The sequence below is a fragment of the Melanotaenia boesemani genome, chromosome 11 (genome assembly GCF_017639745.1).
Source record: "Melanotaenia boesemani isolate fMelBoe1 chromosome 11, fMelBoe1.pri, whole genome shotgun sequence".
Classification (NCBI taxonomy): Eukaryota; Metazoa; Chordata; class Actinopteri; order Atheriniformes; family Melanotaeniidae; genus Melanotaenia; species Melanotaenia boesemani.
Window position 1 is genome coordinate 13,210,761 of NC_055692.1, and position 23,578 is coordinate 13,234,338.

Sequence of the window (23,578 nt, forward strand, 5' to 3'; positions counted from 1 at the left end):
TGACATTTTACCCAATGTTTTGCACGAAACCTTCGTTGGTTACTATGGTGAGACGCAACACCTTAGCATCATGGTTAACGTGGCGCCAGACATAAAAATAAACCCTTTATATGTGTACTTTTTTTTAAACCCATGAATTGTTAGAATTTTTAATGTGTAACTGAAATCTGCATGTGTGTTACACAAGCTATTGTTCTCGCGCGCAGGTTAGTCACCCGTCATGACTGCAGGATAGAGAACAGCAACATGTGGGGAGCAGGCACTTGGTTTCAGAGGCCAGTGTTTTGTGTTATGAAATCAAAGCAATGCTATTGGTGTGTGTGTGTTGGTGGAGACTCATTTCCATTTGTGGCTCCTTGCTTGCTTGTGATCATTTCTGTATTTGTCAGGAGTTCAGCTTTAGACCTTGAAACCGATGAGTTTTTGGGAAGATGGGGTCTCTTTTTGATGGTAAAGGTTTAGATTTGGCCCTTTTGTTTTGATAGGAAGATATTGTATTTGACTATATTTAATGAACGGTTCAACTGTAAACACCTATAAAAATAAGAAAAATATTGCCTTATTGCAGTTCAATATATACTATTTTACAAAATTATGTTTTTTTTAGTTATAGATCAAACTGAATTAACTCAACAAGGATGGCCCCAAATTGTGGCCTAGTAGCAGTATTTTTGTGTCTGCTGTTCCATGTAATTACACAATAATTTCCTTCCTGCAAAAGATATTTTGCAGCTCAAGTGCAGAAGTCTTCAACATGTGAGGTGGGCTTTCCCAAGGGGCTCTGAACAGTTTCGAGGGAGGCTCATTTAATTGAAACACTTCTGTGGTTATCACAAGGATAACGTGAATACATCAACGTTTTGAATAAAGTCCGACATGAAGAATTTCTTCAGGATTGAGCATTTCTTTAGTTATATTAGACTGGATATGTTAGACAGCAATACGTGGTTGTGTTCTTGACAAACTTTTATTAACCTTTATTTATACAGGTAGTCGCATCGAGACATGCAGGCTCATTTGCAAGAGTGACCTGTTTACAACATACATGTCTTTGGATGGTGTGAGGAAGCCAGAGTACCCAGAGCGAACCCACACATACATGAGGAGAATATGCAATCCAATAAGCATATGTTAAATGCCAATACTTTATTGTTATAACAGATTACCGGAAAGTGTACAGAAAGTATATGCAACGGCACAAATGGTGACCATAAACGTCACTTCTGTACCTGATGGTTGAAGATGTATTCTGTCGCTGCATCATCATAGGGCTGGAGAATATAGCAAAAATATGATCACAATATTATTTTCTGATTGATCTTAATCACAATATAGTTTGTCATTGCTGTCAGTTTAAAAAGTTTACTACATTTTAAATGCTGTTTATATGGGTTGACACCCATAAATGATGAGATGATGCTTGCACAGCAAGAACTGATGCACTAAGTTGCATCGGCCTGCGTTTTTTCATGCTTTTTGCGTAGTTGGAGGGATGATACCTTTTCAGCTGATTAAACAAATTAGGCCTGCATCCTGTTTTGGCATTCACCGACCAACAACAAAGTTTGCACATTGTATCTGTCCCTCATCATTTTTACTGAATTCAAACCACTTCCATGTTACTGATGTAGCAGGGCCTTTTTTCCCAACATCTTTGACAGTTTGGGAAGGTAACGTGAGTACAGTTTCAGCCTCACCTCTACTTTCATGGCTTTCTTTAGCTGCTCTGTCATTTTCTCCTACATTTCTGCTAATTCGCAGTCTGCTAACAGGTTTTTAATATTTTTTCTTTGTTTTCTTTTTCCCCCGTTGAGTTTTCTTGGCAGTTAGCAACCAGCTTAGAGGTTCTTTACTGCCAACTACTGAACTGGAGTCTGCTGAGGGATACACGGCTGGCTATGTAGACAGATTAATTGTAAATGTCTCATAGACATGAATTTAATTAGGATCTAATTTTGGGATCATTTTATTGCCTTACATTATCATCATATAGGTTGTTATATTACAATATTTTATTTCATATAAGAGGTTTGAAAACATACTCGGGGTCATATTTACCCTCAGCAGTAATCTAAGCATCCAGTTATGTTTTGTATTCTTTCGTTGCAGTAATTTAGATACAACAGTTGTTGCAACTTGAGTCACTGAATACAGATGACAGAAAGACATACCTCCAGGGTGGGGAAGTAACTCGTGATGATGTACGCTTAAGGTTTTTGTTGTAGACAGTTTTACCTCTGCCAACTCCAAACAAAAGACCACCTGTAAGCTTAAAGCTTCTCTTTACTTCCAGATTCCTGCTTGGCTTGTACAATCTCAAGAGAACCTGATAATATTCTGAAGAGTGTTTACATCCCTGCATAGCTCCTTGGTTTGTGATGTTTGGATATCTGATTCTGTCTTCACTTCTCTTTTGACAAGAAACTTCCTCTCCATAAGTGTATTTATTACAGAAATATGCATAGCTAGACATATAATCACTTCAGCTGATTGCGTTGATTTAATAAACTATATTCTTATTTGAATACTGTAACTTATAATAGCAACTCTGTTGAGCGTTATTACAACCATAAAGCATGATAGATTCAGCTCCAGACAGAGGCATGACACTTGTTCAGTGTGTTTTTAACAAGATTTCCTCTAACTTGTCAAGATTACTTAGTTGGCCAATTTATGCTTTATAAGACCTGATTGTCCTGGAACATTTTCAGGAAAGAAAAGTGGTGACTCCGTGGAATCCAGACTGACATTTTTGCCAATCTCCTTGTGCACATTATTGTGTATACATGCCTGCATATGTTTCAGACAGGGGAAAAAGAGCTAAAGTACAGAACTGTGTAGCCCTGGTTATCAGCTGTGGATCAGACAATGTCATGGCTCCGTGTTCTTAACTGAGATGTTATCAGACATCAGCTCTTCCGTTTCCTTCAGGGGTTCTAAGAAATCCACTGATGAGACCACGAGAGAGGTCTGACCCACAGTGGATGTGTGGGGAGGGGAGAGGAGGGTGAAGAGGCAAGGGAAAGAGAGGAGCCGTGGGAGATAACATAGCAGAGAGATGGGGGTCAGGTTCTGAAAAAAAAGAAGAATGTAGAAAGACAAAATAGACTATTCAGAAAATGGGGGGGCTTTATTTTTGTGACAGTAAGGACCATTTACATTAACATACACATGGTTGAGTTGACTTACATGGCATCTGGCCACCTAAGACTAAAGTCTCAGCTCCAAGGGGGCATTGTCACCACTAAAAACTCACATGAGGCACAAAATAGGGTTAAGGGCAAGTGTTTGGAGGGGATACACATGTGTCTGATTGTTTTTCCAAAGAGGTAATAATTAAAGAGTCCATTTGCGTGTGTTTAACCCAATGCACTGCTGTTCTTGTTGAAAGAATGTTGATTAAAGGCTCCTTTTGGCTGATGTATCATGAAGATGATGCTGAAAACATGAGCGTGCTTGTAGACTGCAGTCTTTACTCAAGCTGAACAGTCAAACTTTGGAAAAGAAATAAAGTTTATATGGCTCAACACGTTTCTGTATTTGCAGTCAAATAAATACAATCCACAGCTGTAATGATAGATTGTTTCAGCTTTTTTTAAAGCTAAATGGCTTTTGGCTTATAAGACAATAATTGAAAATAATTTAGAAAATCTTAGAATATTCTTATTAACCAAACAGTGTAATCTGCTTAGTTACAATATATATAAACGGTTCAGCTTTACATGCACACTCATACCAAATCGTCATTCGTTTGTGTGTTTAGCAGAAATGGGAGTCTTGTCTTGGCTGAAGTGAAATTAAGATCCCATTCTCACGCAAAAATACCCTGTTTGCATCATGCCACAAAGAGTTTATTTCCAACGCAAACACAGAATTTGCAATTGCTGCAGAAAACCAGGCGTCTTGGGTAATGTTTGTGTGTAAAAGAGATATTTTGTAAGAACTAGCACTGAAGCTCAAATGGCTCCTCATTAGTCCAATGTGGAAAAGTTTATAACTCCTGAAATAGCCTTCCAGGAAGTCAGATGGCTGCAGATGATTCACAGCAGATCAGAATAACTGAAGGAGTCAATTATCTAGCAGCCAAATTGCCTGAACAACCCCACACACGATTATGCACACACACATAATATTGCAGCGCACATCTTAAATATTACCACACATCTTTGTAATTCACAATGGATCATACACACATTATGACTACGGATGTCTCATTCATAAAGTGCTTGTGGATTTCTACAAGAGATGTCTGTCACGCTCTTTCTGGCTGACTCTTGAACGCTTCAATTGGCTGAAATGTATTGATTTGACTCCAGTGAGTTGTGAATGATGTGTTGTTGTTTTCTTCTCAGAAGCTGGGTTAGTGTTTAAGGGTTCCAGTAAGAAGTTGAGGTCAGCCTTTGGTGACTTTGTTGCTTCGAAACGTACGGAAACTGTTGAGCTGTTTCATGCATGCATATTTAATTTTCTGAAATAAGCACAACAGTCGATGTTTACATTGCAACCATTCAAAGTGTGAGTGCAGGAAAGTTTTAGTTAATGCCTGCAGTTGCCCTTTATAGTAATGGTGTGCACTTTAGACTGAATTATAACATGTAATAGTGCAGACCACTGCATGGTGTAAATGCTCAATCCATTTTTTTTTTCTCTCACAGTGGAACAACAATTATGTCTGAAAGCAGGATTTTATCACACTTAAAGTCTGTAGTTTTTAATTAAAGTAAAAATATTCATTCATCCAAAACTCATATTTCAGTTGACTGCATACCGTTATCATTCTATACTATTTACTGTACTCATCTGTTCATTTTGCTCCTCAAAATTTTGCATGTGAACATGTACAGACATATATAATGATTGCTCTAGTTTATTTATACTTGTTAGTTTCTTAATTTTTCATGTGCTTGTTTGTTTTAAACTTTACCACAGGGAGTTGCGTTGTGTTTTTACATTTTTTTGTACGTAACATCTGTATAATGACAGCAAAGGAATTCTGTTCTCTTTGCTCTCATCATTAGTGTTTATAAAATAATGCAGCAGAGCGACAGATGGGTAGAAAACAGACATTGAACAACAGGTTTCGGCTCATTAATGCTTTTCTAACATTTGACCACTACATGAATTTTGTTGAACTTGTACTAGAGAATAATACAGATACTAGATAGGGCTGGGTGATATGGCCTAAAAATAAAATCTCTGATTTTTTATAACCAAATTCGATTTCCGATTTAAATCGTTTTTTTTTTTTCTTTTCTTTTACAAAACATAAATAAACTTATTAAAAACATTTATTTCTTCTTTCTGATGAATGCCAGCAAAATAAAGCCTATAATGTCATAGCTTTTCCACCATATAAACGACTTCATATCTTACATAGAAATATGCAACACAACTGCATCCGTGATCTCTTTCCGTCAGACAAACACTGTTCTGGTGTGGAGGGAGGGCTAAGTCTGCTGCTAACTAACTATGGAAAAAAATCCTGATTTTCATAAAAATAAATCTCCAGAAATAGAAAATTTGATTTATCGATTTTATCGAATAATCGCCCAGCCCTAATACTAGATGAGCTGTTGTTTGTACACGCCTGCAAGTCATGCCTGACTTCTTTCCCTTTGACCTTGTTCCTCACCCATCATATCCATGCAGCCAAAAGCCAAAATCTAAATTCCCTGTTTAGTTTTTGCCTCTCATTAAGTTAGCCCTATACTTTAGTATTTCCTTGACATGCCAAGGTCTGACTGCATGATAATGATAGACTGCACAGTAGACAGACATATTGTATTACTCAATGATAGGTTGCCGGGCAGCTGGCAGGATGCTTATTTGTCAGAAATCTACTAAGTTATTTGGAAATATTGAAAACATAATTAATATATAAATATATATTTTCTTTTAATATAAACCATTTGTTGCATATATTGGCATTCAAGGTGGAGTTGATGCTTTAGCATACATTCTCAAATTATTGCTAATGTCGTGCAATTCTTGTGTTATCGTCACGGATCCAGACATTCACTTGTTCTGCTTTCCAAAACTGTTTCCCTCTCTCTGTTTCCCAGGCCACAGGAAATGGCCAGAAAGTGGCTGGGCTGTATTTCTGTGCGTCTTAAGAATAGCAGCATTGTGTTTTTGTTGTGGGAATGCATGACTGAGCTAGACAATATTCTTACCAAAACAAAAACTATGTGTACTCAAAGGTGTTTTGTCTATATGTGTAACAAGAAACTAGCGAGTGTAATGTAAAAGATAAGGGTTTTGCTGCGTTTTCTTTTCTTTATGGCAGAGCTAATTGCAGCATTAAGATGCACACCATTAAAACCAGTGTGTGTGAATTATGTGAAGTGATTAAAAAAAAAATGTTCTGCTGTAGGGTGAAGCTTTCCACTCCGGATGCTTCAGTTATAGTGAATGCCAAGCATGAAGGAATGGCGTTTGATCTTACCCCATAATTTTGGGCTGTGTGGGCATTTGTTTTTAAATAATTAATTAGATATTTCTTGCTGATTGTTCTCATTGTTTTCATCTTTCAAAATGTGAATTATTTTAGCATTTAAATATGTGGATTTACATAAAAACTTCTTGTACATCCAGATCAAACACTAATGGTTTCTCTTTCATGTGATGCTGCCGCACAACCCCCCCCCCTCTTTACTTTTAGCCGAAATCAGCTGATACTCTCCTCAGGTGATGGGAAATTAAGGCCAAAGTTCTCTTATGTTTTAGTTCTACTTCCTCTTAAGCAGTATGTTCTTCAGTTATGTAAGCTGCCTATGTCTCGTTTTCCTCTCTGTTGTCAAAGCTCTTTCATATCTCACTTTATACAAACAGGAACACCCGAGTCATTTCCATTCCCTGGAACTGCTGGTCTTTTTTATACTGGCATCGTCTTTTATGCAGCTGATTAATCAGGCAGTCATTTTAGAAAAGAAACTGTTTGTTGCATGTAGCTAATGTCAAGTTGTTCCACTTTTGCCTGGCGCACGGCAGCGTGTTACTCTCAAGTATAAAACATGAAGTGAAAGGGATGAAAAAAGGTCACTTGGTGTCAGTTCATGTTAACTGGTGTGTTGGCTTCCAGTGGGGCAGGGCTGCTTCACCTGACATAACAATAGTGAATAGTGAATGTAGTGAAGGGGATTCTTGACCTTTTTTCTCTTGAAAAAAGACATGTATAACGTTGGCTTGTGGGTTTGGTCTGCGATGGGCTGGCGACCTGTCGAGGGTGTACCCTGCCCCTCGCATGGTAATTGCTGGGATAGGCTCCAGCTTCCCCCGCAACCCGAACTGGACAAAGCGGTGTAGAAAATAAAGAATAAGAATATTTTGGTAACAACTTAGTATATCGTTTACCACAGACACTTCTTCACCTTCAATTCCTATTAACTTTTTGAGGTGCTTTCATTGGTTTAACACATTTACTTTTTTGTTTTTGTCTTCCTAAAATGTTCACTGACAGTAACTGGGTTTCCATTCCTGTATTTGATGTGTAATTAGAAGACAGGAAAATACAAGGTTAATGGGATGAAACAGAATAAATCATAGGACTACAGCAACCACTGTTTCTGAGGTCTTTTTTTAGAAACTGGAAATCGGCTTTTGTCTCCCCACACAAAACCAGGCAGCTGTGGCTGAGATGTTAAAGTGGTTGTCTTGTAGCCAGAAGATCAGTAGTTTGAGTCACCATACCCTCCACATTCTTTCATATATGCTATCAGTGTTATTGTGCTTTAGCATTTTTAGAGTGCAAATTGAGAATAAATAATGCACTGTAGGATACACAAGTGTGGGTCATACGGTCTACCACATATATAACTATAGACTAAATGATAAATTGTGAAAATAGTTTTAACGTTTTGTAAAAGTAATTGTGAAATGTTTCCCTGTTAGAGTGATTTTTCTGCTGTTTTCAGTCATAAGTTCATTTGTCTACTAACTCTGCAAGACAGTAAATAGAGAAACTTTAAAAGGAGGGAATTAAATATAATCCCCATTTTTAACACACAACAGCCCCTCTACTGTAGCTTGTCAACTCCGAAAGTTAAACAGACTCTTCTAAATAATGAATGAATCTTGTTAGAATGGGAACACGTGTAACATTAGAAGTTTTTACAAGCAGTACTTTTTCTTCTTTTTTTTACCCCTAGCATTCAGTCCAAATGCATTTTCCTCAACAGCTCTTAATTTTTTCGTTCTTTTTCCATCTCTCATGTGTGCACACGCTGGTGTATTTTGTGAGTTTGTGTGCTCGGTGTCTTTACTCGTGTGCACTGGTTACTGCTTGCCAGGGCAGGGCTTCCTGTTGCTGTGATTGCTGCCCAGGCAGATCCTTTGGTCTCTGTTCCTCTCTTACTCTGCCACCTGGACCTTCACCCACAAATCTGGCGCCATGTTCTCTTCTCGCCTCCTCTCCTGCCTGTTATTCTCACTTCCTGCCTGCCCTCTCATTATCTTTCATACTCCCTTCTTACTTTTCTTCCTTAATATTACTCACTCCTTGCTGCCTCTTTTCTTTTTTCCTCCTTCCTCTTAATAACTCCCACAATCCTAAACTCCCTGCTCTGTGAATTTATCCATAACCCTGATTCATTCGGTGATTCACAAAATGAAAATTCATAGGTGGTAACAAAATCTGTTTTTCATTGCAGTCCCTGTGATGCACATGTTGCTGCATTTTTTAAATGTAATTATTTTTTCCACTCCAGTTTTTATGGGAAAAGCTGGAGTGTTTGATGTCTCAGTGAGCCTTGATGCCACGCAGATTAATTGAGTCATCCGTAATAGATTGGATCCGGCTGATTCTCTACAAGGTCAGAGCTATAAAAAGGTCAGACGGATGTGGCTTGTTGTAAATTGCATTTAACTAATGAATAAGCTCAATTAGGATCACATCCTATTTTGTGCATTGAGGTGTTCTTGTACACACATGCTCAGATGAGTTGTACATACCCAACAGGAAACATTTGTTTACCCCCTAATTCATGCATATTGGTAACTCAAAGTGCCTCACAAATGAGCTGATTAATAAAGGTAAAATATATATTTTATAGTATCAAATTAAACCTAAGTCACATCAGTTTACACAGTTGAGTCAAAAGCAAACACCTGGTGTTAGTCTGGGTTTGGCAGTGTCTACTTCATATATGAAGATTTGTACAGAGATACATAGTAGTTACAGTATCTGTGTATGGAGAATGTGCCAGACTGCAGTCATTTTAAGTGTACTAAGCAGGCTTGTTTTTGTGGTTGGTAAAAACAAATTTTAAAATGTTAGTTGGGAAATTGAGTAGGGCAGGGAAAAATTCATCCTGTGGTACTAGTAAACTTGTTGTGGTGACAGAATTTACCCGGTGGGGATTGCCTTAACAGGTGATATTTCTGTACATGTATCAGTATATAAATACATAGATATATACACACACACACACATACATATATATATATATATATATATATATATATATATAATCTGTCAATTACCCATATTTTGGATAGGGTAGTTGATTGTCCTATTTGTAGTTATCTGAAAGCATGCAATGGGCAGCCTAAGCAGTGTTGTGCTAATGGTAACAAGCGGTAGGCTGGGATAGAATGGATACCCCTGCACCCAGCCTTATAACACAGACCCTGATGTTAAGTCAGGCAAACCCTTGGAGAAAGCTGCCAGTGTCTGAAGTAACTTTTACTCATTTTACAGTCACCACGACAGGCAGCGTAGCCAATAGTTTCTATTGAAGGGCTACTAGACTAGCTTTATTCATGCCGTCCTTCTAGGTTTTTGGTTGGCTGTAGACTTCAGGTACCACATTTTCTGTAATGTGAAGATGAGGTCTTATGTCAGGCTTTTGTTATTCAGTAGCATGCAAAACCTACATGTGTATATGACCAAATAAATCCAGAGATTCTTTACTATTAAAGTTCATGCAATTAAAGGTTTTATACACTGCTTACATCTTATGTATTTCTTGTTTTCATTAAGTTAATAAAATCCAAAATATGCCCAGGTATATACTTTGACTTTCTGACTTGCAAACCTTTCTACCCTAATCAGCATATCACCGAAATATTCAGCCACAAATACAGATTAGTGACAAAAAGTTTTTGATTTTATCCATGTTTCACTGCAGGTGAATTTAATGTGTGGCCCTGGGCTTGAATTAATCCGGTAACTATAGTACTCTATAATTTCGTGTTGGCTGCAAGCTTGATTATGTTCTGTAAAATTACCCAACCCCTTACAGTATGTTTATCTTCGTTTTTTATTTAAACTTATTTAGCAAGTTATCTGCAGAGCCTAACTTCTGCATTAAAGCCCTTAACACTTAATAAAATGCATTGACTTTGTAATAAACTTTCCTTTAATCAGAGTTAAAAGATAAAACAGCTACAGGATTAAAATCCTTTGTGGTTGTCAAGCTCCAGGGTGATATCCCGTTTAATTGTTCAGTTCTACGAAGTTCACCCAGAACAGCCAACCTGTTGCTTTGATGAAGCTCTAATGCAGGTGATCAAAGAGGAGCTCTGACTTCAGTTCAGGTTGAATGAAGGTTCAAGGAAGCAGATCATGGTCTGTCATAAAACAGGACAACACACAATTAGCTTCTTTAGTTTTATGATTTTATCATTTGGTAATTAATAGATGTTTAGATTCTAAGATGTTTCTCAAGACTGGTTGTATGTTTCAGTTGGATTTATTTTTTCAACTTGGCTGTTTTTGGACTTTTCCAAACTTAAAACAGCACTATTTAGATATTCAGATTTAAAGACACATTAATATGTATAGATTTGTTTTCCATTCCTTCTAATGCTTATCCAGACTGGGTGCTTCAGTTGAACTGGTAGCTTTGTTGTCACTAACATCACCCTGAGTGAAAGCTTGCTCAGCATGCTTAATACTCATAAGTAGTCCACACAGCTCCACTTCAAACCAAACAGCAAAACAAACCCTTGAAATATTCCTTTAAAAGCACTCATTTACTGTAACAAAATTACAATATTCTTCTCACTTTTTAATCCGTCTAAGTCTTTGACCTTGTGGTAATTACTTTGCAATTGGATTAAATGAAAGTTATATTTTGATTTTATTATTGATTTACTTGTTAATCACCATCATGGTAGATTAAATACATGAAAGACTTTATGTGTTCATAGACATCAAGGTGTTTAAGAACATAAAAGACAAAGGAAAGAAGCTAAATTTGTCTCTGGAAATGCAAATATCATGAAATGTTTGTCCTTTTAGCTAAATAAACTATTTATCTCTGAGTTTTTATTATTAAAGCTTTCTATAGCTGTATAGATAAATGGTTTTATACTGTGTATATTTAAATGGCATACTAAAATTTCCCATTTCTATCATTGTTTCTACTAGCCTGAATTTATTCAGTCCATCCAGCATCTGGTGGTCATTAGAAGTATTGCATCTATAAGTATAAGCTATTCGATTCTTGCTTCTTGCTACAAATACACAACCTGAAAACTCAGAGACCAAATGTTTGTGTCCACTGCATCAAACAAGTTGTTCCCATTTGGGGACAACAGGGAGCACACAGTAATGTGTGAGAGCTGATACCAGGCTCTTGAGATATAAATAGGACCTCCCTGAAGTCGGGCTTCCACCAGAAGCACTGATAATTATTTGTGTTGTATAAGACCCAGTCTTTGTAGATTTTCATTTATTGGTTTAACACTAAAGTGCATGCCATCTTTCCCTTCCTCTTTCCTTTTGAAGTATTTATTTGCTCAGTGGTCATGTCTGAATTGGCTGTGTGCATTTCAGAGGCTCCACCAGTTGCATGGAAATTGCATTTGGCTCTGTCCCCAATAGGCCGTTCTGCAGCCATATATTACTAACTCTTCCATTTAAGGAATTTAGATGCAATTACGTACCACCTCATCACATGTTAATTTCCCCAATATGTCCTGTGGTTGGTTCAAGGTTGTTTAACAATGTAGCTCAGCAAGCTGACATGTGTCATGAGGTTACTCATGCTTACATGATCAACCTGTGTGTTTCACACATCCTGTTGCTTGATTAAAATCAACTGTTGGCTATTTACAATTAAAAAATAAAGGCATTTCTGTTGCTCATGAGGGAATAGATTTGTTTTTGTGACCTAGTTTAAGAGTTAAGTCTCGTAAATTATCGTTACTTAAAAGTTGCACATTCAAATTTATTGTTTCACATAAACAATAAAATAAAAGTTTGTATCCAAATTTACCAATTGATTTTTTTGGTTTAACCTTATGTCAGTGGCTCAGAATAAGAACTTGTACTATTTCTGAAAATGTCACCAGCTGCTTTCCTGACAGCCTTTTTGTCTGAGCTCTAACCATAAGAGTAAAGGCAAAGACTTCTTGGTATTGCGGATCTCACCGTATGTTTTCTCTTTTAAACGACAGCATTATTACTTTAATAGTCACACACACTGTATCATTTGGTTTGTAGGACTTTTTCGTTTCCTCTTCTTCTTGACTGAAGAGTGGCAGCTGATGTTAACATTTGCTACTTGTCCAAAATTACTCGGTGCAGCGCTTTCTCTGGCTGCTTGTGGTGTCAGTCGTGCGGGAAAAGCTGTGCCAGATTCCTGTAATGCATTGGAAGGAGATGAAAATGGCAGTGTGCTAGATTGAGTTCTTCACAGAGAGGAATGTGGGTATTGTAGATGAAGAGTCGGTGAGAGAGAAAGAAAAGCAGGAGTGCAGAATGTTTTCCATTTTCAGCTTTGTGTGTTTGAACTTTTCTCTTGTCGTCTCAGCTGAATGCTGTCTAGTGAAACAATAGTAAAATAACAAAACATTATGCTGAGGTTAGAGATCCTGGATAAGAGCAGAAAAGGAGATACAAAACTGTGTTAGCTTTTTTTTGTTTTCCTTTTGGCCCTCAATTGAGGTAAAAGTAAAGTAAGCATGAATCCACACACATCTGGAGAACCTCATACAAGGGGACAAAGAGGATGAAAAGAAAAGGAAAACCCTGGGAACGCAGACAGCCAAGCCCCCAGAGGTATATGCAGAGAGGAAGTGTGTATCTGAATATGTGTGTGTGTATGCGTGTGTTCAGTCAATGCTGAGTCATTGCTGGGCTGGCCAGGCAGATAGAAACATGCTTCTGGGGGGGCCAGCTGGAGGGGCACAAGGGGGCATGCGCTGAACATGCTCTGAGAAGTACAGGAAGGGAATTAGTTGTTGTGACAGGACACATCCAGGAACTAGAGTGACGCAATATTTCATGATGCCAAGTTTTCACAGCCTCATTGACGTATGTGTCCCCTGGTATGTTTGACGATACCCAAGAAAAATTTACATGCTTTACTGAGAAGACCATGATCCCAAGACTTTACCCGTTTTCATCTCTGAATCTCGTTGCTCAGGTCATGGAGAGAGATGTTAACCATGAGATAACGAGACACACTGCTCCATGTTTTGCTCGACCACAACAACCCCCCTCCCCATCCCCACCCCCCTCCTACTTCTTGTGGTTTTCTGTGATCTGTTGGACCACACTATTTGACTCCCCCCACACCAACCCACATACTTGTATCCACACCCACACGCGCACACACACACACACACAAACACACACGTTAATACTTCCGGTATTTAGAATAGATCCTTCTCTGCTGCTCTGGAGGAAGTTGGTATGTACTGTAGTCACGTAATGAAGTTTGAGAATGATAAATCCTTCTTAATACTAGTGCTGTTTTAAGAATGATGGTGTTCATATTTTAGCATCTTATTATTGGAGGCAGGCATGCAGCAGTAAAGAATGAAGCTGTAATTGTTACATTTTGTGTCTTTAAAAATTTTAAGGCCCTAAAGACATTTATGTTTTCCTTTGAGTAAGTCTTTCAGTGATGAAATACTTTTTTTCTTGCAAAAGTCAACTAATATAATCATCTAGTGTAACCAGAGCAACTGCAAAACTCAGCAGTTTCTAATCAGATAATATATATTACAAAACATTGCGAACACGCTTGTTGTATGTTCATTTAAAAGTCAAGGGCCACCTGTGAAAAAGACCTGAAGTCAAGATTTTTCTTAAAGTTCTCCTGAAATTTCATTTTGAGGAGACCTTAGTTTAGTTACACTTACCTTGGTTATACAAAGCATTCTTAATTATTGTCTCTAAGTCTTTTTCAAATGTTCATCTTAGTATTTAAGGTTTATTCTTTAACCTGAAATTCCTAAAAAAATGTAAAGTTGTTGCATAAAGGACCTTAACAACAAACAAAAATACCTGTATCTATATTTTATCTGCAGCATATCAGCAAATGGTGATATATGGAGTAAATAACAAAATTTTTCACTACGGATGTGATACTTAGAAGTAAAAAAAAAATGGTACGGTTAAAGTTGCATCTACTTTTAATGGTTTATTTTATGGAGTCTTTTCTTTACCTAAAAGCAGGAGATTGCAGAAAGCAGCCATTCATTCATTAGCTACATTTTCAAAGACAAATATTTCATCTACCCAAATAAAATCACTCAGATCTGAGATTCCAGCTGGCATGTTTACATGGACGATAGATTTAATACATTCGTAATGCTTTCGACATGAGTAATGCATACTAATTTGGAAGATTGATTTTTTTTTATTATTATTATGAGCCATTTGACCGCCGAAATGCTCAATAATCCTCAACTCTTTCAGTTTTAATCTGTGCTCCATACCATTGATCCACCATTGTTACATGAGAATTGACACATTCATATTAAATGTCTTTATATAAGAACAGCTAATACTATTACTGTTGATGCATAATGGATAATGTTGGGTTACAGTTTATTTTATAGGCTGTTTGGCTATTTTTTGTTAGCTTTTATTTTAGCCTAACCCATCAGCCTACACTTGTATCACTGTGCAGAAGCAAAAGGCAGGGAAGTGAAACAAAGCATAATAGGGAATAACCAGTAGGCACACTGTATCACAACCTCAATAGTTAAAAGAAAAATAACACCAAGAGGCACAGTTGCTTTAACACATTTTTAAGTCTGCTCTAAAAAAATGGTCCAAATGATTTAAAAAAACTTATCAGGTTTGAGTTAACCTGATCTTCTTAATTCTCAGTTTATAATGTTTCCTGTCTTATGCCATCATTGACATTTTAGAAGGAAAAAAAAGCAGAAGGAACATTGAAATGGGTCACATTTAACTCCACAAACAGATGGCCGTGCACGCTGTGTGGCTGATTGAGAAATTTTCTAACTGTACTTCCTCAGTGAGGTCCTCATTCACGGTCTGACTTTTTGCTGTCGCCATTCATTTCAAACACTTCATGCCAAATATGAGTTGAGTTTGGAACAGATTTAATCATCATGAAATCTCCTAATTTTCTCTCCTCATTTTATCAACCATAACTGTTCAGTATAATTCCCTAAGCATGTGCACATGCAACAGTTTTGCCTATTCAGTTGAGAGGTTTCCCACATTGACTAGATATTCTTTGTTCTGTAAGTGAACTGTGGTTGTCCTTATCTTTGAACACACTGTAGGAAGGGGTGATTGCCAGAGATTTTTTGCAGGCCCATATAATCCAGTTTGTGCAGTTTAAGGTTGAGCTTTGATAAAATCAGACTGTCCATTCTCAGCGTTTGATCTGTTTTGAACACTGGAGTAGTTAAAATAAATATTCTTGATTATTTTGCATTTCCATATTTAGAGCACAAAACTCCACATTGTATCGATCTAATAACATTTCTGTATATCTTCTTTTATTTTTTTGTAACTTCATCTGCATTTTAATTGGCCCTAGTCTACTGACCAATAAACCATTTTCTTTTCCTCTTTTTTTTCAACTTTTTTTATCTTGCAGCAGTGATTCTCAGCCAGCGTGGTTACTGCAATGAATGGTAACACTATCCATCCAGCCAACACCACTTCAGCGGGAAGAGGTCTGAGTGTAGCAGCGCCCCCAAGAGGCTGGAGGGAGTTCTGCGAGCTGCATGCCATCTCTGCAGCCCGGCAGCTGGCCGGACATTACCGAAGCTTTGCCAGAGAACGGCCACAACATGACGTGGTCCCACCAGAAGCCTTTTCCAAGCAATTCACTGACCTTTTTCAGCAGCATTTTTGCTGTGAGGTCGACAAAGATGGCACTCCGCTCAGCCAGAACATATGCTCCACTGCATCTGGAAGTGCATCACCCACATCTCCAATGGCCTCCCCTCTTCCATCACATGCTATGATTAGTCGATTGCGGATTGCATCTGGGACGCAGGACTATCGAGAGGCAGGTCGACCAAGTGGAGGAGCTGCTCTGTTATCGGTGGCCCCAAAAGAATCCGTGGTGGTAAGCCGAGAGCAGGAGCAGCCATTGAGATGTGCTGCAGGAACTTCCTTTTCAGGGTCTCGTACCATTGGCGGTGCGTCACCGCTGATTTGTAGCCATAGCAACGAGGAGATCTCTGGTACTGATCCTAATCAAGTGACTGAGCGGTACTCCTCTGACTCCTCAGCCTCCAGCCCTGGACAAGCTGATGTCACACATTTTGCTGTTAGCCAGATCCAACAGACAGTAAGACGGCTTTTAAATAAACGTCCGATCTCCGGTCCCCGCTCATCCCAGGATCTGTCTCCTAGCAACCCCACCAGCAACAACAACAATCCCTCAAACAGTGGTGATAGAGTAGGGGGAATTTCCTCCACAAATGAGGAAGGGTCGTCATCCTCCTCTTCCTCTCACTCCTCTTCTTGTCAGAACTCTGAAGCCACGCCCCTAACCCCTTTACATCGGCCCGGAGTGGTCTCTGTGTGGCTTGACCGTTTCCGTCGGATTCACAGAAGCATGAGGCAGAGGAGGTCAGATGTGAGTGGCTGCTGTAAGGAGGGACAACTTAAGTACTTGCTGGTGGATGACACTATATCAGACTCTCAGCCCCACTGGCAGCGCTGCCGCCTGCTGGTCAGGAGGATCAGAGACGCTCAAAGTGGAGGAGGACGAGGTGGAAGCGAAAGGTACCAGTTGGAGCTCTACGACCCTCCAAAGGTAGAAATATATGCTCATGTACACATTTATGTTAGTAAATTCTTGTCGTTAGACTTTTCTATGTGTTTTTTACATTTAAAAAATGTTACAAATACATTTCCAGGCCAATTTAAAAAGATTTATGATGCTAGTTCCACATAGTAAGTCGGTACATCTTAACAACCATTTCAGTGGACATCGATGTACTTCTTCCTTCCTGGATTAAGTAATGAAAAGCCACTGGAAAATATCCTCATATGAATCATATTTTCTAAGCAAAATTGAATTTGTGTAAATAACTTTGCATGCTTCATGGAACTAAAAAGTAATGGGTCAGGGGTTATTAGGTGTAAATTATTTTTCTTTCAGTCATTGCTATATAGATAGATAGATAGATAGATAGATAGATAGATAGATAGATAGATAGATAGATAGATAGATAGATAGATGTGGGAATATCTTGAGTGAATGAAAGGTTTTGACAGGGGAAATCAGCTTTGAAATGAAGTGAAATACACTGCTCAGCAAAAGAAAAGTCACACACTAATATCTCTATACTATTGGACCACCTTTAGCTCTGACTATGGCTCATCTTTTCTTTGGTGAACTTATGCAATGTCCCAAAATTTATTTCTGTCCAAAATCCAATAAACATTAATGTTTCACTAATATCTTGTATTGATGATGGGGAAAGTTGGTTTACTGTGTAAAGTTGCATTCCACCATCTTCTGTGGAAAAAATACTGACACAGTGAACACGCTGCTCTCATGATCAATCTTCTGTTTGTGCCTCTACAGATTAGACATGGCCATTACTCACAGACATGAAGGTTTCAACATAATCAATAAAAGCTAATTGCTTTAAATTAATTAATAGAATTTTCTCAGGCATTTGTATTTGTTTGTCGTCTTCCTTTTGGTTTGTTTTATTTCTGGTTGGTGATTAAGGGTGCATTCACATCACACCTAGTCCGTTTGCTCAGAAAATTCACTTTGTTAGGGGAATTGTGAATGCATTACAAACTCTGATTTGGACCAAAGAAACGGACTTGGTCTGTCTACAAATCTGTCTACAAAGAGGACCAGATACAGAAAGCGAACTAAAGCAGAGTGCATTGTGGGTTTAGTGCACGGCATTGTGGTTAAACACAACCAAAACATGCACATGTGTGGGATGATGGGCGGCTCTAAACAGGAGAAATGGCTTGTGTTTGGGCGTGGAAGGACGTGGTGAAAGTTCTGATTGAAATATTAAATTTAAGACTGCTAGGATCTGATGCAGCTTCATATTTTGCTGCTATGTGGTAGAAACAAGTTGTACTGCATAAATCGATTGATTATAGTACAGATTACCATCTTTATTGTGTCTGTAGTCTCCTCCTTCAGTAATTATTGATGCAGCGCCACCTCTGGCGGGTAATGGAACACTTTATTTAAAAGGTCTGATTCGCTCTGTTCGGAAGAATGTTGCACCCCCCCAACTCAACCAAGTCCCAATTCGTACCGACTAGCAAACTACTCTGATGTGAACGGAGCCTGAAGGCCCATTTATGCTCCCTTATGTACGTAAATAGGGATATCCATTTCAAATGTTGTCATACATCGCATTCCGCATTGCCATGGTTGTTAAGTCAATTCCTCCACTAGTGGGCAGAGCTAATTTCAGACTTCTTTCCCGAGAGCCAACGTCAGCTTCACACATCGTTTGGCGGCGGTAATGGACCACCTAAGTTCTTTTCAGTATCTTTTATATTTTATATCAATATTATATTGCATAACCAATGCAGGAGACGGACGAAACTATCCGTCCGTCTGTGTATTCGCTTTCTGCATTCAGCGTCAATCAATCAATCAATTTTATTTATATAGCGCTTTACAACACACAGAGGTGATCAAAGTGCTTTCCAATAAAACCAGTTTAAATGCAATAAAAATAAAAAGTACAAGTAAAATACAATGAAATTAAAGAACATTTCACAATATTTCTAAGTATTAAAAGCCAGTCTGTATAAATGAGTTTTCAGCCTAGACTTAAAATGCCCCAGGTCAGTTAAAATGCACGTATCGGAGGGAGGGAAGTCTGTTCCAGAGCCTGGGCCCAGCCACAGAGAACGCCCAGTCACCCCAGTGTTTGTTCTTGGCTTTCGGGACCTCGAGCAAATGTTGGGTAGAAGACCTCAGAGTTCTGTTTGGTTTCCGAAAAGAAGCATGTCAGTTAAGTAGGACGGGAGCTTTAAAAACAAAAAATACAATCTTAAAATCAATTCTAAAAGAAACGGGAAGCCAATGGAGCGGCTGCAGAACCGAAGTGATGTGTTCCCATGTGAACGTGTTTGTTAAAAAACGAGCTGCAGTGTTCTGCACAAGTTGGAGGCATCTGAGGGACGATTTGGAGACTCCAACATAATGTGCATCTGATCTGGAGCTGATAAAAGCATGGATAGAAATCGGCCTTAAGACTCTGCATAGCCTACCACTAGGTACCGTTGCATGGTATTTTAGGTAAACTGTAAACACAATCTAAATCCTCAATACTGCTGAGAATTATAACACCTAATAGTAAAGGAAGTAACTTTATCTCCAAAAAGGTTTACTACTCCTTCAGGGTGTGTCTGTAGGTGAGGAAGTGTTTGACTTCTTGCCTTTAGAGCAAAGTTTTTGGTGCAGCTTGTTTGATTTTGCACTGATATATTTGTAATCTGCTAGATTTCCAACTATAGACTTATTTTAGGTGTAACAAGCAGATGTTCAACACCACACCGCATGCAAGTTTCATAATCAGTATCTGACATTTTTCTCTGTCAGTGCTGTTCTCAGTGCAGATGTTGCAAACTGTCACAGGACTCTGCTTCACAGGACTCTGTGTTTCTCAGAATGGTTTTTCCTTCCCAGAACTGTGCACACCACTGAGCCATTTAACATCTGGCAGGTTCCTCATCTTGTGTTTCATATCTGTATGAGATAAGTCTGCAGATCTGTTTGTGTCAATAAGATGGAAACCCACAGAAACCTTTAAAGAGTTTGTTAATGTAAGTTTGCCAAGCAGTGCAACATTCTCTAAATCAACACAAACACAAGCACACACATAAAGACTCAAAGTAATTTCCTGTTTCCAGCTGTTTCAGTCGCAGGGGCTTTCCCCCCCTCCTTTTTAAAATGGTCTTTTTTCTCTGCCAGTGCTTGCTTTGTTTTTTTTTTTTTGTTTTTTTTTTTTAATAAATAGTATTTTAGTACATCTTAGAGTCTTCTTTAGGTGCATCGTTTTCCACATGACAAGACAAAAGCTGCAATGACATTTAAGCTTGGCCTCAGAAAACAGCTTGTTATTCAGGTGGTTTTCATCACGCCCTTGCCTCTTATGTTTGATTTATTTTTCATTTGCAGTGACAGAGTGTACTGTGATCTATTCTAATCAAAGTTTAGCCAAAAAAAAAAGTAATCAGAGCATCATGTCTTGCATGCAGTATAGAAATGTGACTGTAATAAATCCATTTATTTAATGGTTGTTTGCTCTTTAACTTAAATGAAGAAGCTTGAATCCTAAAGATTCAAATCTGCAACAACTGATGCCTTCTTTTACCTTATGGTGTGTCAATGTACCTCCCACACTATTTCCTGTTTGTTTGGGGTTTGCTTAAGCCAGTCACAACTTATTTTTTAAATCTTATTATCAATACATTTATTTTACATTTAGGATACATGGAAAAAAAAGACTTTTAGTAAATTTTATTTAAATAGCTTGCATATTTTAAAGATAGAAACCAATTTCCTCCCTCTAAGTTTGCTGAATCTCATCACAGAGCAGCAGGATGCTTTTTTTTTTTTTCTTTTTTTTTTCTTTTTTTTTCTTGCATGGTTCCCTACATGACATTAAATACTGCAGAATAACCAGATGGGGCCAGCTGCAAGGCAGCATGTGCTTGCACACCCAGTCCCCCTAAACCAGTAATCAAAGTAGATTGTTTGAATGCTGCCTCGTGAGCATATTTCATCCTTCTTGTGGTATTTGCAAGGAGGTGTCCATAGAAGACGACATTTTCGTGCGTGTGTGTTTTGAGTGTTTTATATTTAGGAGCCCTCAACCCCTCAGGCAGCTGCAGTCTTAACCGTGTGTGAGGTAATTCAGATGATGACAGAGCCAGGATTTGTGAGAGTGTGTGTCTGTGTGGATGCACGTTTGTGCAGAATGGAAAACCATTGGCAGAATTCGACAGGCTCTTTGCAGCGCTGCTTTAGTTAGCCAACTGCATTGATGCTCTGAGTGCACTCCCTCTCTTTTGTGTGTGTGTGTGTGTGTGTGTGTGTGTGTGTGTGTGTGTGTGTGTGTGTGTGTGTGTGTGTGTGTGTGTGTTTAATCTTGGCAGGGCAGATAGATAAGGTCTTGTAAATGGCCTTAAAAGGAAGGAGAGCTGAGGAGCAGCATGCTCATGTTTTCACATACACGTAAAGGGGACATGCGTTTCACACTCTGAAAAAAAGTTATGTGTATATCAGGCTAATAGAAGATGCTGTTTTTTTTGTTTTGTTTTGTGAATGTAAATTTCGGTTTTCACTCACGTGGACTTTTTTGTAAGCGTGAGCGTGCATGCTCATGCGGCTGGACGGAAATAAGAATCCATGGGTAGTGCTTCCTGCATGTATTTTTATTTCTATCTCTAAATGTTTGTGTCTGTGTGTGAGAAACATTAGTAAACTCATTGAGCACAAAAGCAAGCTGCATGGAAACTGATAATGCCTTTTCGTGAGAAAGCAGCAGTGAAAGCGCAGCTGCAAGTTCCTTCGTATGAGCTTGAAAAAGCAACAACCTTGCAAGATAATCTCCTGTCAGATTTTTAAGCAACACATTACTTTATCATTACCTGAAAATTGTAATATGTGTTTTGTCCTGGAATTTTATTGAAAACTGAGGGCAGTTTCACTTCTGCATCATCTGAGTTATAAGCATATGTTTCATTTTTTGCTTCTATTGCTGTTGGTAAAACCAAAGACAAATGTCCTGTCTGGGTCGGACAATAAAGGTATTCTATTCTATTCTATTCTATTCGACCTAAAATAACAATGCATTTAAAAGGAAATAAATAAAAAAAGAAGACAAGTTTCTCCAGTATTAAGTACATATTGCTATAGGTTCTAGATGAAAATAAGATGAATCATCATTATCACACCTCAGCAGATTTGGAAGGGGGATTTTACTTGTTTGCATCACCCTACTTGGAAATTCAAGCCAAGATTTTGCTGCACTGCTAATGTCAGTGTAAATGCACATTTGAGCTGTTCAGTTGAGATAAAAATGTTGCAGTGACCTAAAGCATGAACATTTTACATCAACTTCCTATTTCTCAGAAGAAAAGAAGTGAAAATAAATTTACTGAAAACAGCTGTCAGTAAATTTTGATGTCAGATAGCTCCCACTCAGCGTCTTTGCTTTGTCTTTCTCTTTGCAGTCTGTAAGACATAACCAAGTCATAAAATAAAAGCTGTGAGGGTGTAATTTAAGTGATGGTACAAAATCAAAACAGGCTGATATAAAGAAATAAAAGTTGTTAATTATTGACATAGAAGTGAAATCGTTGAGGTAATTTAACACTCTTCACTCTTCACCTGAATGTGAAACCAGGCTTTAATAATACCATGATACTTCTAATACGTTCTAGCTAAACAGGCAGGTTGTGTGGGTTGTTTTTTTGGACGGTCACATAGTGGAGACGACTCTTTTTTTAATTACGGAAGGGAATCTTGTCTGGTCAGCTGAAAAGTTCACAAGTCTCCACAACGTGCTTGGTGGCGTCTGAGACTTAATGCCGATATTTTTAATCCCGATTCAGTCTTTAATGTTGGCTTTTATGTGGACAAAAACTAACACCTTGACTCAAACTGTTCACCCCAGATATTTATTTGGTGTTTTCAGTTCTGTCATGTTGCTCATTTAATGTGCATTTTTCTTTGTGTAGGAGCTAGTATCTTTTACTGTCCTCCACACAGTGAGTCCTGCTTCTGCTTTCACCGAGGTTAGCATTTTCTAGGAAAATTGTGGCATTTTGTCTTCCAGAGCAACTTCCCACAGACTGCTTCAGTCTGATATGCTTCCTCAGACCTCCTGCAGCCCTCATCTTAATCATACCCCTCTCATCTCATTTCAGCTGTGTTTGTGATTTTGCATGTGTTTGTTCCAGCTCTACTAGCACTAATCTTTCCCACATGCTTTCATTTCAAGCTTGTGTGTGAATGTGCCTAGACTGTGTGTCATGTTGCTCTGGGAGTCTGTGTTAGTGCTTTTGCTGTAAATTCTCACACTTTTTTTATGTATGTTGGTAATAAAATCAATTTAATTAGTCATGCAGTGTCTTATCCATCATAATAAATTAGATTAAAACTCACAGTATTCCGCCTCCTTAGAAAATGCCGCTCTTAATTAACCGGACTAAAAGTTATCAGTGGCACAAGGAGTATTTATGTCTCTGTTAGACATTTAGACATCTCTATTGTGCTCCAAATTTCGTCTTAAAGTACATCCTTGTATTTTATTATTAATTTTTATCTCTCTCTGTGACAGTAAGAGCCGTTCGTAACATCAGTGGAAAATAATTTTCAAACAACCAGATGCTAAAGTC

The 23,578-nt window shown here is 38.2% G+C and overlaps 1 protein-coding gene across 3 annotated transcripts in view; it reads left to right on the top strand.

Annotated features, from left to right (window-relative positions):
* Positions 1 to 23,578, top strand: part of sh2b3 (SH2B adaptor protein 3) — a 54,103-nt gene that overhangs the window by 734 nt on the left and 29,791 nt on the right. For 2 of the 3 annotated variants that reach the window (XM_041999804.1, XM_041999802.1), the window contains exon 2: positions 15,816 to 16,988. In XM_041999804.1, coding sequence (XP_041855738.1) covers positions 15,846 to 16,988 — 1,143 coding nt within the window. In that variant the 5' untranslated portion in view covers positions 15,816 to 15,845. The remainder of the gene's footprint in view (positions 1 to 15,815; positions 16,989 to 23,578) is intronic. The other variant, XM_041999803.1, reaches the window with a different exon arrangement.